At 44.3% G+C, this 14,992-nt stretch overlaps 1 protein-coding gene across 1 annotated transcript in view; it reads left to right on the top strand.

The window, feature by feature from the left end:
- Positions 1-1,233: 1,233 nt before the first annotated feature.
- Positions 1,234-14,992, top strand: part of SH3GL2 (SH3 domain containing GRB2 like 2, endophilin A1) — a 98,608-nt gene continuing 84,849 nt past the window's right edge. The window contains exon 1 of the mRNA XM_080574503.1: positions 1,234-1,465. Within this exon, the coding sequence (XP_080430629.1) occupies positions 1,421-1,465 (45 nt within the window). The 5' untranslated portion in view covers positions 1,234-1,420. The remainder of the gene's footprint in view (positions 1,466-14,992) is intronic.

The following is a 14,992-nucleotide window of genomic DNA, read 5'->3' on the forward strand; positions in this document are numbered from 1 at the left end:
ACTTGGCTGTTGCAAGCTCTCATTCTACAATGAGCAGAGTGGTATTATTGGTTTGCCATTCTTCATTATTAACAATGTTGGTAATGCTTCAGAAAGCAGCGATGTGACTTGCGATCATGATTCCTTCCCTCACTGCAAGTCCCTTTGGAGAACTGCACTTCTGGGTCAGGGGCATGGGGTCTTGGTGTTTTCATGTGCTTCACAGAGCTGAGATCGTATCACATCGTATCGTAGAATCACAGAATGGTTTTGGTTGGAAGGGACCTTCTTATTCCAATCATCCCCCTGCCACGGGCAGGGACACCTCCCACTAGATCAGGTTGCTCAAAGCCCCATCCTGGCTGGCCTTGAGCACCTCCAGGGATGGGGCACCCACAGCTTCTCTGGGCAGCCTGTGCCAGAAGTGGGATGTGGGCCTGCACAGTGCAGTGCTGCAGCTTTGCTGGGTGCACCAAGCATCTGTGGTACACCACGGCAAGTCCATGTGCAGTTTAAAAACATCTTCAGGTAGTTCTGAAAATATTTTCATCCCATCTAGTGTGAATCATCCTATCTAGCTTGTGTTGAGTGTTTGTTGTGACGGTGTTACAAAGCCAACGTAGCATGGCTGCTTTCAGCCAGCTGGCGGAGCGTTGTGTGAACACACATCTTGGCTGTGCTGGTTTGCGGCGCACATGCACCGCGATGGGTCCAGCCTGCAGAGAAGGATCATTACGTTTGGATCACGCTGCTCTCACATTGTTTAGGCTTTTGCTGGCAGCGCCAAATAATCGTTAATTACTTTTCCGCGAGTGTTTAAAACCCATCTGACTGAGATGCTAGAGAACTTGGTATCGACGTTTATCGATACCAAGCGCAGTAAAAAGCCCAGATATCAATCGAGGCTTTTTACCTTGAAGCCAGCAGCCGTGCCAGCAGGGCAGCCTTCACATTTGGCTCCCTGATGGTGTCACCGGCAAGGGACGGGGAGGGGGGGAAGAAGCGAGCTGCGCGTCGGGGGAACCCCTGAGGCAAACCGGGGGCCTGGAGGAACCGGAGCGGCTGCACCGCTCCTTCAGGCACCGGGACTGCCCGGCTTGGGCTGCGTCCCCGGGGGCTCTGTGTGGGTACCGGGCTCTGTGTGTGAGCTGGGTACGGGCTGAGGGGGCGCAGCACCAGCCGTTAGCCCCGGCCGTTGTGGCGGCTCGTGGGGGGGGGGGGGGGGGGGGGGGCGGTGCGGCCGGCCCTGACGTCACGGCGCCCCCGCAGCGCCGCGCGGCCGCCGCCTGACGCCTGCCTCCGCCCCGTCCGGCAGCGCGGGGCTGCGGGCAGCGGCAGCGGCACGCGCGGAACCCCCGGCACCGCTCGGCTCCGTTCGGCTCCGTTCGGCTCCGTTCGGCTCCGTTCGGCCCCGCTCGGCCCCGCTCGGCCGCCTGGCGCCATGTCGGTGGCCGGCCTGAAGAAGCAGTTCCACAAAGCCACGCAGGTGCCCGCGCCGCAGGGGGCGTGCGGGGCGCTCGCCGGGATGTGTGTGTGTGTGCGTGTGTGTGTGTGTGTGTGTGTGTGTGTGTGTGTGTGTGTGTGCGCGCACGGGGGGGGCCGCGAGGGGAGTGGGTTTGCACGAGGGCGCGCGGTGCACGCGTGTGAGAGCGTGCACAGGTGTGCGTGGGAATGCACGGGTTGCATGGGTGCGCACGGCGCACGGGTGCGTGAGCGTGCACGTGTGTGCGTGGGCATGCACGGGTGTGCGCGGTGCACGGGTGGGTGTGTGAGTGCACGGATCTGTGAGTGTGCACGGGTGTGCGTAGGCGTGCACGAGTGTACATGAGTGTGTCGGTGTGTACGGATCTGTCAGCGTGCAAGGGTGTGCATGGTGCACAGGTGTGAGCGTGCACAGGTATGCATGGGCATGCACGGGTGTGTGAGTGTGTACAGATCTGTGAGGATGCAGTGGTGTGCATGGGAATGCACGGGTGTGCATGGTGCACGGGCATGCATGGTGCATGGGTGTGGGTATGCATGGGTGTGCATGGTGCACAGCTGTGTGAGCGTGCACAGGTGTGTGAGTGTGCACAGGCATGCATAGGCATGGATGGGTGTGCATGGTGCACAGGCTTGCATGGTGCACAGGCGTGCATGGGTATGCTTGGGAATGCATGGTGCACGAGTGTGTGAGCATGCACAGGTGTGTGAGTGTGCAAGGGTTCAGGCAGTGTGTCAGTGTGCAGGGCTGTGCGTGGGCACGCACGGGTGTCCGTGGGTCTGTAGGTCTCACGCGTGTGCAGGGCTGGGCACTGCCTCCCCCCGCGTGGGCCTCGGAGCTCCCGTTCCGAGGACTGGGGTTCTGCTGGCATTTGCTCGGTCTGACTTTCTAAGTCCACGGTACAGTGACCTTTTTTTCAATTTTCTTTAACCCCCCCCCCCCCCCCCGCCTTCCTCCGAGTACAGCCAAAATCTGAATAATGAGATTTGGCTGTGTTGCTTTAGGCATGGTGTGTTATTGCGGAAGGTCAGGGTGGCCGTTTCACCAGGCTTCGATCTGTTTCATAATGCAAAATCCTGCGTGTTGTGCTCTGTAAGGGTGCAATTCCTGAACCAGGGGCTGACTTAACATGCTTCGGGGATAAATGTAAAATGCTTTCACAGAAGTCAGGGGAATTTCCTTGGATTTAGAGATTTGAGACTGAGACCTGTGCTGATGCTCCTTCATTTTATGTGAAACCCAGTGCAAAACTCCCGGTTACGACCCACTAATTGTCCTTGCAAGCATCTTCAGGTAGCAGTTTTAGTTGCTGTAAGCAATTTGTAGGTGCAGACATGCAAGGTGCAGCAGCCGTTAGGCTTTTCAACACCTGTGCTTTTCCCTTTTCTCATCCATCTCATCTTTTTCATCTCATCTCTTGTTGCAATGTTGGCGAAATTTGCCCAAAAGAATGATCTCTCATAGAAGTAGTCCCAGTTCTCATTCTTGCAGTCCTTGTACCATACCCATTTTGACTACAAGTGCAGCAGGTTATGTCAAGTCCTGCATGGGCCAATGCAGGAACAGGGTGACATTGTGTCTCACCTTTCTTACCAAATTATGCTGCATCACTGGTAAAACAGTCCTCACAGAAACCTGCTGTACTCTGGCAGATGCGGCAAGGAGCAGTTCAGCGTTACTGAGCCCATGCTGCAGTGTCCATCTGCTGCTGCTACTTCGTTTTATCCCCCCCTACTACCTACGGCGCTAGCAGGAGCCCGGAGAACCATCAAACCATCACCGCTGCACTGTGTTCTGGTGCCAAAACATACAAATTGCAGTGTCTGTGTCACCTGGGCAAGCTGCAGTTCACTTTTGAATAATGTGTCTTGATTCACCATTACTGTAAGTTAATGAGTGTGCTTCCGCATCAGCAGGGGTAAGCATCTTTTCCAGAGGGAGCGTGGTGTGAAAGGTCTGTGAATGCTGCTCTGTCCTTCAGATGACACTCTCACACTGATTGTCAGCAATACTTGTCATTTGGGAGGAAGGAAGAGTTTTAGCTGGCTGGAACCAAAATAGTAAATTTCTGCTGCCAGATTTAGCAGCCTGGTATCAGATGACCCAGGGATTTTTTGGGCCCAGCCTTGACTTTCACAGATTGTATGCAGGGCATGAAGACACATTCATGTGTGAGAATGACTCACAAGTAGGTTGCAAGACAGATCTGTTTATTGTCTTGCTTTCAGTAGGAGTGAGAAATCCAGGACTTGATTGTGCTGACCTTACTCCTGGGAGTAATCCTTTTGATCAGGGATTAATCCCCAGGTGGAATTTGGATTGGCATTGCCACTATGAATAAAGCTTCCCAGAGATGACCAAACAATTTCGAAGTTTTAAAGTTTCTGACTCATTCCCTTGGTTCTTATTCACATAAGATCCTGTGTATGGTGTGCAGTCATACTAGAGTCCTAAATCATACCAGGAACGATTTCAAGTTATTTCTGAAGTTGCAGTGTCCTTTAATCCAGTTAAGCGTTTTGAAGTCTTTGGTTTAGTTTCTTTCTGTCTTTAATGTTGTAAAATTAGTAGCCCTTATACAAAGGGGTGCATTATGAGCATACAATGTTATTATTAAATAATACAGTTCCAATTGCTAGTATAAAGATTTGTGGCACAATTTAAATATTTAAAAATATTTTTCTTACATCAGTACGTCCCTAGCAGAACTTGCAATTGTGTGACTTCCATATCTGGATTGTTTTGGACTGTGCAAGTATTTTTGATTTCATTCATCATTTTTTGACTTGTGAAAGATCAAACTCACCTGTATTAAATACTGACACTCTGTTTTTTTAACTAGAAGTCATGTTGAAGAACTTAAGGTCTGTCAAATTCCTTGAACCAGCTGCAGCAGCAGTAAGTCATTGAAAAGCAGGTGGGAACTTTGCTCTTTCTAGAATGAATGGGGAGTTCACCCTTTTGCCTTTCAGAAAAATAATAATAATAATAATAGTTTTACCTCTGGGCAGCATCATAAAGTTCAGAAGAAGTATTCCTGAGTTTGTAAAAACCAGGGTGAGTCTGGAACTCTTGACATTTATTCAGAATTATAAGAAGTTAAATTGACGAGTGGAGAGCAGGCTAGACTATTCATTTACGTCAATTATCCACAGAGTGCTGAAGGAAGAAAAATAAACACATTTGAATGTTAACTGTGCTGCTGCAAATCTGTTGGACATCCTGGAGCTAAGAAGATTGCTCCAAGTCCTTTTATTTTTTTTATATTTTTCCCAGAAATAGGTAACTAAATCCTATGCCTCTAAATGGTCTCCTTTCCTTTAGGCGTGCAGACTCCTCTGCCATTAGCACTATTCCCGCATGAAAGAGAGACTATTGCAGCCTGCAGGTTTGTGTATGGCTTTAAAACCGCCAGCATGGATTTGGCACATAGGTTCATTCGCCAGAAGACCACATTAGAGATGAGGCAGTGTTAGAAAACACTGAACATCTGCATTGAATTTTTCCTGGAAGAATGTCTGCTTATTAGGAAAGATCCAGCAAAACTGAGTGTGTGTAACCCCATAAACTTGTGAGGGGTTCCATTGAAATCAGTGGGAATATGAGAATGACAAAAATTTATCTTTTCAAGTGCTTTCTATATTGTGGTTCATCTAGCTAATTTATTTGTTTATTTCTAGTTCCTTGCTCAGGAATGTGTAAAATATTTTTCACTGCAGTGGGTAAAGCAGTCTTTCTTTAGACACGACATGTTTTCTATACTGGCTTTGCTCTCAGACTGCAACTAGCCAATTCTTAGCATTTCTTTTGTACTGATAGAGGACATGGTAAGTGACATACTGATACCAGTATTTTCCTAAATACCCATCCAGCCCCATCTTCTGTAATACATATGTGACTGTCCCACTGTGTTTAGTGGGACATGTGCATGCTTGCCAACTTCAACCTTTCCAGGCAAAGCACTTCACCTGCCTTTTCCCACTGACTTTGATTGAAACTGGACTCACACTGTGTCTGCCGATCTCCCTGCATGTTTCCTCTCAGCGCTACCCACCAAATTCTTGTCCATTCCCATACATGTAGAGGTATGTGGACTAGTTTGGGAAGTTGGACAATGCTATATTGTTCCTAGTGGGGTTGTTGCATTTTGAAATTGGTTACGTTGGACTTAGGAAGCCTCCACCTCCCATGGTGTGGGAGGTTCTGAGCAGGTGGAGGTAAGACAAAAAGGGACATTTGTGAGGTGGCCGGCTGAGGTCAGTACTCGAACTAGCTGTTAAAAACTTCTCTTTGAGGGCTGTGTGCCCTGTCTGTCATTTTCTCTCAGTGCAGAGTGGTATATTTTTAGGTCAGGGAAAGGGAGCAAGTTTTTGATCTGGGAGTAAAGACAATTTTTGAGAAAGTTATTTACTTGAATGTGGGGAGGAATATTTTCAGCTTCGGGTAGGGAAATTCCTTCTGTTTGTGCACTTTAGTTTGTGTGCCAGATACAGTATTCATAGTTGGCATCATTCCCATATGTCCTTTTATCAATATTACATAATTGAAAGGGTGAAAAAATTGACCTTAATCTGAATTGCCCATTACTTGGATATTGTGTAACCCTTCTGAACTGTTGATGACTTAAACAATCTGCTCCAGTTTCTAACTGTTTCTACATCTAACAGAAAGAAAGAACAACTGCTTAGTATGTAAAAAAGATAATGGCTCTTTTTTTTTCTTTTGTTTTGCAGTATTTCTTAGGCATTTATCACTTCACTATCTTTCCACCTGTTATATGCGGTTCCCATTTTTTGTATGTGTGTATGTATATACACACAGCTGAAGCGCTGATCGACACCCATTTGCAATTTTTCTCCCAGTGATATTTGGAGGCAAAGAACATTTGTGGTTGCTATGTTCAAAGCACAACTAGGATCAGAGTTCTGTTTTTTGTCTTGATTTCATCACCACTGGAAGTATTACACAGCAAAGAAATAGGAAGAATGGAGTGCTCCTGGTCATTCCTGTACAGCAGTGTCTAAGATCTAAACATGCCCTCGTGACTGTCATGCTAATGGCATTTCATAAGAAGTGCTGAAGCAGCGTGCACAGGTTTAGCAGAAATGGACTCTGCAGAGGTTACTCTGCAGAATATTATGCTGTGCTACATAACTGTCAAGTGCATGTTTAAACAAGGTGCTGGGATGACTGTACACATTTCTTGTGGAGGCTGGAGGAGCTTGAACACCGACTGTTTGACCTAGTAATCTGCTAGTGACGTCTTTGACTTTAAAAGATGAACAGGACAGACAGCATTGAAAATACGTTTTGCAGGCCATGGGGAACTGTTGCAGCTCTGTGAGTAAATCTGAAGAGAAGTAGTGAATGGACAGCATGTGGTGGGAGGTGCCTGGAATTAAGCAGACCCATGGCCCCTCTTCTTAGCGAAAGTCTGTAGTACCCTCACAGGCAACCAGAGCTGCCTGCAAACACCCTTTCCTCCTAAAACTAGAAGTTCTTGCTTTGTGCTGCCTTCTGGAAGCTTCTTTGACTCTGGTCCTCACTGTCTTCGTACTGGTCCCTGGTGGACAACAGTGGTGCTGATACTCTTTTAGATATATGTCTATTTGCAGCGAAGGAGCACTAAGCTAAAGCACAGTATTCTTATGATGGTTTTGCCACAGCAGAATTATCTAGAATTGCCTCGCCTTCCACTGATTATCTAATCCTGCACTTAATCTTGGAGAAGAAAGAGTACATTTTTTAAATCTGAGCTTATAGCAGATGTTAGAGAAATCCATCCAACCTGTCACAGAAATGACAGGAATTAAAATAACTTTTTTTTTTTTTTTGTACTGAAGAGGGGAAAAAAAGAGAAGAATTTTACTTTTCCTGTGCTAATGTTTTTCACAAGCTTTCCCTTTATGGAGTCCCTGTAGACTTTTCATGGAAGAAAATAAAAAATAAGCAGCTATTCGAAGTTCAGGGTAATTCTAATTCATCTGAAAATGGAAACTGCAATGACAGTCTCAGACAGGATGATTCGTGGGCTTGTCATTGTAACTGATGTGCTACTGATGATGCTTTTTTGCCCATGCTGGAGGCCATGTCTTTATAACTAAATGGCATTTTTAAAAGAATCTTCTTAGACTGAAAGTGGCTGAAGTAGTTGTTGCAGCATTGTATGGGTCACACCAAGGGGCAATGGTTTGCCTCATCTCCATTCACCCACCAGTGAAGGGGTGCTACATGATCCCAGCAGAGGTGCTGCTGAGACAGCAGCAAATGTAACCTTACTAGCAGCAGCCTGTAAAGGTGGCTTGATGTGATGCCAGAGGGCCTCCGGAAAGAATGAGAAATTAAACCACTGGTTCTGGTTCAGGTAACAGGCACACCACTTGGGAGAGGGCTGGTAAAGTGAATCCATGTATATTTCAAAAGAGATAGGCGCCACTGGCTGAGTTCATTGGCCACAAAACAGCTGAAATCATATTTTTGTATTTTCAGTTGGGCTCTGTTTTGGTCATATCTACCTTGGATTTGTAATCTGTCTGTCAGAGTGGGAAATTATACTGATTTCTTGTAAGCTGAAGTTCTAAAAAGAGAAAAGTGTTGACTGTTTCCACCTTTTCCCCCTATTCTGGTGACGGAAAAGGTGCTTACACCCCATACTAGTAAAATGCTGACAGACTCCTCTGTCTTCATCTTTTTATGGGTTGCAGTTTGATTTTTGAACATACATGTCATTTATTTATTTAGATTGCCTAGTTATTCTACTGGCTGAAAAAAATCTTTAAATGTGAAGACCATTTACCTAAACATTTTGAAATAGGGCTTACTTTTCACTTTTGTGTTAACGAATTTAGGTAGTGTTAAAATTCATTAGCACTGAGGACACACTTCGTTTTTCTTTGAATTTAAAATATCAACACCGAACATCACTTCTGTTCTGCTTCTGTGGGGAGAAGTGCCACAATAACAAAATAGGGTGATGCAAAATACGTTCCAAAATAGATGCTCCGGGGATGCATCAAGCACGGTGCCGCTTGCTGATCGAGGGAATGGACTGTCCAGCTGGGGTCCCTTGGTTTGCTCAGCCCCGAGCAGAGCAGGCCGAGGGGAGGCCTCATGGCGGCCTGCAGCTCCCTCACGAGGGGAGCGGAGGGGCAGGCGCTGAGCTCTGCTCTCTGGGGACAGCGACAGGACCCGAGGGAACGGCATGGAGCTGGGACAGGGGAGGGTCAGGCTGGGTGTTAGGGAAAGGTTCTGCACCCAGAGGGTGGTCGGGCACTGGGACAGGCTCCCCAGGGCAGCGTTCATGGCACCGAGCCTGCCGGAGTTCAAGAAGTGTTTGGACAATGCCCTCAGACACACGGTCTGTTTTTTGGGTGGTCCTGTGTGGAGCCTGGTGTTGGACTCGATGATCCTTGTGGGTCCCTTCCAACTCAGTATACTCTGTGGTTCTGTGATTCTGTGAGATTAAGGTTGGTGGTTTGTTGGTTTGTTTCTTTGATTTTTTTTTTGGGGGGGTTGTTTGTTTTTCCCTAGAAAGAACGTTCCCCTGAAAACTGTTCTCGATTTCATCTTTTATGACTTTATGTAGACTAACAGGACTTTCAAACAGCAGTAGCTGATTATATAATTTTTGCTGAGTTCTTTTGTAGTTTGCAATTTTCAGCCTTCAAGAATGTGCCAAGAATTCCTTTTCATGCAAAATCAATGTAGATGCAGTAAACCAGTTAATAATTCATAAGACGTAAATGTCAAAGATAGTGTTTGTCTTACCAGATGAGTCACTTAGAGCTTGTCTGTCTTGGAAAGTTATGGCACCATAATCGGAGGACTGAATTTAAAGTGCTGCAATTTTTAGAAGTATAACTCTAGGATGGATGGATTTCCTCCCGTCAGTATAGGAGTAGCTTTTTGAGTAGCTTTTCCACTTAATTGATATTGTTTGGAAAAGGATCTGAGGACAGCAAATGAAGCACCATCCTTTCCACTGGAATCAGAGTGTTTGCACAGAACTGTTCATGGCATTAGAGATGACCAGTTGGTATATTTTTCTCAACTAATTCACTGGCTGAATTTGTTTTCTGTAGAAATGCTATTTTTGACACTGAAACAGAGTTAGTTAAAGGTCGCTATTGCTCCAGTTGAAGTAATAGCAGATTTTAGTACTTAGGAGCAGGTCTTAACTGAGTTTTCTGTTGGTTGCTTCATCCCATTTCTTGCTTTGGCCAAGAACAGGAAGGATTTGATTTTACTTCCTACAGTTATTAAAGGAAGTAAGAACTCTTAAAACAGCTCCAGCATGAGGAAGGTTCAGTGATATGCAAATATTTTTTTTTAGGAACCAAAAAGTTTGAATGTAGAAATGTACTTTGAAATGCAGAATAAGCATATGTGCACCTGACTGACTGACTAGAATGAAGTCTAATCCAGGGAGCCTTGTGCTAACATTAAAAAATAGAAGTTTGTCTTTCAGGACGAATGGCTGGATCTTACGGTACTCATATTGTCTCTATTATTTATGTTCTAAATTTGTTTCTAAAATAGGACTATTTGTTTCTTAGACTGAGGGGAAATCTCCTTCCCTTTCCACAAAAGTGCGGAAAAACATTTTACTATGTATTAGGCAGATTCATTGCTGTCAGAATGTGACTCTGTTGCAGGCAGTAGGTATAATATGCTGTACATCTTGCCTGTCTTAAGTATAGACAGGGAAAATGTGAATTTCTGGAGGAGAGGAAGACTCAGTTATTGAAAAAAGACACAAGCTTAGAAACTTCTGAAATAAGTAATGTAGATCTTTAACTTCTGTTTTCATGCAGAAAAATACCTTTTCCTCTGTTAGTTTTGACCAGTTTGTCTTGCCTCTGTAAACAGCTACAAAGGGCACGTGGCAGCAAAAGTTAAGCTTTGCATGGTAGGAACTGGATTCTCTTATTAAAGTAAGAACCACAAATACCTGATATCAAAAGGCAGATAACTTCACTTTATTTTGCAATGTCTTAATTCAAAATAATTTCATTTTGGAACCTGTGATTTTCACAATTGTCAAATCTCTCCGCAAAGGTCTGGTTGGCTTGTTTCAGAATGGCTGCATTTTGATAGCCAAAAAAAAAAAAACAAACCAAAAAACCCACCCTGTGATAATTGAAATAGGTAGTAGAGTTTTTGGTGTTCTCTTCAGAGTACTGTAGTTTTTATTTAACTGTAAAGATGGGTGGGAATAAGATTTCCTGAAATGAAGATGAATGAGGATGAAAGAGTAGGAAAGTTCTCAGCATAAAGCCTCAAAACCACAACAGAGGCAAATTCTGTGCTCATGTTTGTATGGATAACTCTGACTATCAGAGCCAGGAGAAATGGCAGGCATTGGTGAATGAAGCTGCCACTTTGTATTTTCTGCTCCATTAGTGCACTGTATCCAGGGTCCTCAATTCCTGATCTGGACACTATGACAGTATGTGTTGCTCCACCACAGGAGACAAGACGGCCAGCATTCCCAAAACACACAGAACCTCAGTAAAACCAGTGGTTAAAGAGGTCAGCATGGATTTAACGGTGTCCATCAGTGTACACGGAATCGAACATGACTAAGGAAGGAAAAGCCGACATTATTTCTGTGATGATAAGCCCATCTGTTGCAAATTTCCTGTCTCATTGGGGAGAAAGAATAAGGAAAAGGGAAAAGAGTCAGCTAGTCTAACTTGTGAACAATCTTTTAACAAAAGCTTCCAGACAGTGTCTGGAAAATAAGCCACTTGTGACTCGGGTGCTTGTTCCTTCCAATAGTTTGAGCTTGGGTAGCAAACAGGGTGGCAGTCCTTAAGTATGTGAAAATTTTCCTCAGTGTCGACTGCCAAAAGCTCTGCAAGCTTGTGATGAACAAAGTGCCTATTTGAAATCTTTTACTCATTCTAATAGGTAACAGTGAAGTTCAGAAGTGTTCTGGGCAGAAGCTGAACTCTGCATTAGCATATTCCTGCATCTCTCTGAAATGCCGTGGCATCTGTGCTGGGTCCACTGGTACAGCCAGTGACGGAAAGTACCTGGATAAGTTGCGAAGGTGAAATGAAGTGTTTAGTTTGTTGGCTATACTGCTGCATGGCTTCATGTGATTCAAGACAAGACAGTCTCAGTTTTTCTTGCTTCTTCCTAACCCTGACATAGGGAGAAAACTGTGTTATTTTAATGCAAAGAAGTGCTGGTGCAGCTCTAAGACAAAAGTTGTAGAGTGTCTTTAGAAAATGAGTTATCCTTCTGTTCTGTGCTGATAAGTGCGTAGCAAAAGTGACTGAATTCTTTTGCCTCCTTGCTCATATTCCAGTTTAATCGCTGGACGTATGAGGGGTTGTGATGCTGAGGTCTAGAAAGCCTCAGTTCCAGGAGCTAGGGTTTTGTGTTTCTTGATGCACATCGCCAATGTACCGGCCAAGAAAGCAGCTGGGCATGCTTGGGTTCAGTTTCTGATTGATACCTACGAGTATTACTGCAGAATACGTTTTAATAATAAAATTAATTCCTAAGTTAAAAACAAATTAGAATGTAGGTGGTCTTAAATCTAAAAATATCTGCCATTGTACAGGAGAAAATTCAGTGCTGTCTCATTTCTTTTGCTGTAATTATGGGCTCTGTAAAGGTAATTGCTGATTTACTCCTCTCATCTTGAGAACAAGACCACTTCCAAAATCATACATTAAAATCAGGTATGTGGGATTTGTAGCAACTTTTATAAAAAACAGTCTTCCCGAGCAGATTTGGAAAGTTCTCTAGAGACATGCTGCCATGGTGCTGTTGCATCTTGTTCACTTTCATTCTGTGAAGGACTTATTTTCTCTCTTCTCATTTAGGGCGCTGGAGAATTGAAAATCTAATGAAGCTGCAATAAAACAGACTATTCTAGTGCCATATTTTGCTCATTTGTGTTTGCAGATTAACTATGTTTGTGTCCAGGGGAACTTCTTCATCTACATGGATTTAAGCAGATTCACTGCTGTAGACTTTTTTTCCTGGATTTCCTCCTGATATTTCTTTGAAACATTTGTAAAATATTATTACTGAGAATTGTATTTCCTTTAATTGCTTAATTCATTTTCTTGCAATAAAATTAAATTTAAGAAGGTAAATTAAGCATCTGGGAGAGAAGCCACACATATCAAATGAGTTTTGTTGTTAAAGAATGAAGACCAGATCAGGAGCGTGAGAAACAATCCTGTGCCGTGTCCGAGCCAGTGGCAAAGCCTCCTTGAATCCTGGAGCTTTCGAGAGGGTGCGAAGGAGCAGGTGGCAGTGGGCCAGCAAGACGGGAGAGTGGGAACAGGCCTTGCCTTTGTTTGCTGTGCTTTGGAAAGTTTATTAGCACGACACTGTTGCAGAAGAGCTTATGAGGAAGGCTATGACTCCTTTATTGGGTTTTCTGTTCTCTAGTGCACCATCATGCAAGTAGTCATGGTAAGACGTGGAGATACTGTGGCTGTATCTCTATAAGAAGTCAGCAGTAGCTTGGGGGTGCCTGTTTTCTGGCTTAAGGTCTCTGCTGTTGCCCTAGAGAGTAGCTGTGGTTTTGTGGTTATAAATATAAGACATTCAGTGTTGAAACAGCATGGATGAGATAATGCCACCTTGCCCCACGGTATTCCCAGCTGAGAGTTAGGAGTGCTTCGAAGTGTTGTTGCCCCTTTTTCAGTTGCATGGGCTGCCCTTGGAGGTTGCCTTCTGTACGATGAAGAAAAGAGTAGCAGCCATTTCTGGCTGCCCTGTGCTCAGCTGTGGGCAGCCTTGAGGGAAGGAGACAGGAACTCGGTCCTGACCTATCATAGATAAACCCACCTCCCAGGCTCGAAAGCCCAAGGATGAGTGGGGAGAAAAACAAGAAACAAAAAAGAAACCAAAATATAGTTAGAGCAACTTTATTTCCTGCTACAACTCTCACCAGCCTCAGCCAACAGGGAAAACTTCTCTGCAGTGCACTATTCTGCACCCATTTCCCTTCCCAAGTCATCCATTTCATCCAGGTCTCTGCTGCAAAGTGACCAGCAGGGAGAGAAGAGCTGCTTTTGTCTCTTTCTCAGTGCCATCCTTTGACATTTAAAGAATTTCTGGCAGGGTTTGTGGACCTGGTTTCCTCTACAACCATTTCGGTGTCACCAAGGAGCTGCAACTTAAGAGAAGCAATTAATTCATTGTGTCCCCTTGGCTCTTCTGAAAAAGTGTGTTTGGTTTGTAGGCTGGAAAGGTTGGAGTTTGTTCTGATACCTTATTTATTATTAAAAAGCAAGGGTTCTGTCTTTAACAACTGCTCTAAGTTATAAAACAGCATTGTATGGCTATTAATTTTTAAATACTATATTTAAAAGATAAATCAGTTCAGAAAAGCAGAAGGTGATGTTGTAATTTCAAAGAGCGTGGGAGCAAACAATGCATACTGAAAACTTTCAGAAATGTTGCCATAATTTTGTCTCTTAAGACTTGGAAGTGAACAATGGAGTTGACCGGGTAGGTGGGAGATGATCACTAGTATTTGTGCTATATACCTTTACTCAGCAGCAAAACAGATGTTCTGCTGACTATTCTACTGATTAGGGTTATTTTGCTTATTTTATTACAAGTGTTCAGCAGTCACTTTTAGCAGAACTTTTTTTTGAATTATGTTTTTTTTTTCAGCATATAATCCCAAACATTAAGAAATCATTACAGAATCAAGACATCTAAAAATTAATAGTGCTAAATTAATAGTGCTGTCTTCTCTTTTCTTTTCTATATTCCCTTGATTTCAGGGTTTAAGTTTTCAGTTCTTTTAAGGGCAAAAGATTTTCATATAATCATATGATTATAAGACTTAAGACTTTTGAGGCAGATGACAGCTTTTGCGAAGACCTGGCAATAATTCCTTTGAGTCATTTTGTCTTCTAGCAACCTGTCTCCTCTGGGAGCTGTTCTAGTTCAGAATGCATGCCAGATCTTTGACTGTGAGCCATGGTTATACCCTTCCCTCTTGGTTTCTTTCATATTGAGTGATGTATCAGCTGATCTGAAATTCCGAGGCTATGTCTGTGTTGGAAAGTCACACGGTGCAATAGGCACGGGTCTGCAGAACAGAACAACCGGTGCAGATGACCCAGTGTTACCCAGCAGAGGTCACAGTTTGGGCATATTGATGAGACAAAAGTAATGCAAAAGAGGGAGGGGAACTCACAGCAAAGCTTGCACTGCCACTGGGCATCCCTTAGGAGTATCTACAGCCCGGCTTTTATCTAGGTGTACAGAAAAGACGTGATTAAACATCCTTTACTTCTTAGGCCAACTAAGGCAGGTATCAGTGCTCACACATCTGCCAGACCTGTGACACTGAAAGATCAATTGAAAGCCAGTGAAAAGACTCTGTGAATTCTTGATCTCTTGGTGTGCCAGGAAGGATTGCTATTGTAAATATGGCCCTAAGGACAAATGTCTGTATCCTGACTTTTACTCCTGTTACGTATCTCTTTGTTTATCTCTGTTTGGAGCCATTGCACTTATGCAACCACAGTATTCGCCCAGTGA

Source organism: Anser brachyrhynchus (assembly GCF_964034855.1).
Source record: "Anser brachyrhynchus genome assembly, chromosome: Z".
Lineage (NCBI taxonomy): Eukaryota > Metazoa > Chordata > Aves > Anseriformes > Anatidae > Anser > Anser brachyrhynchus.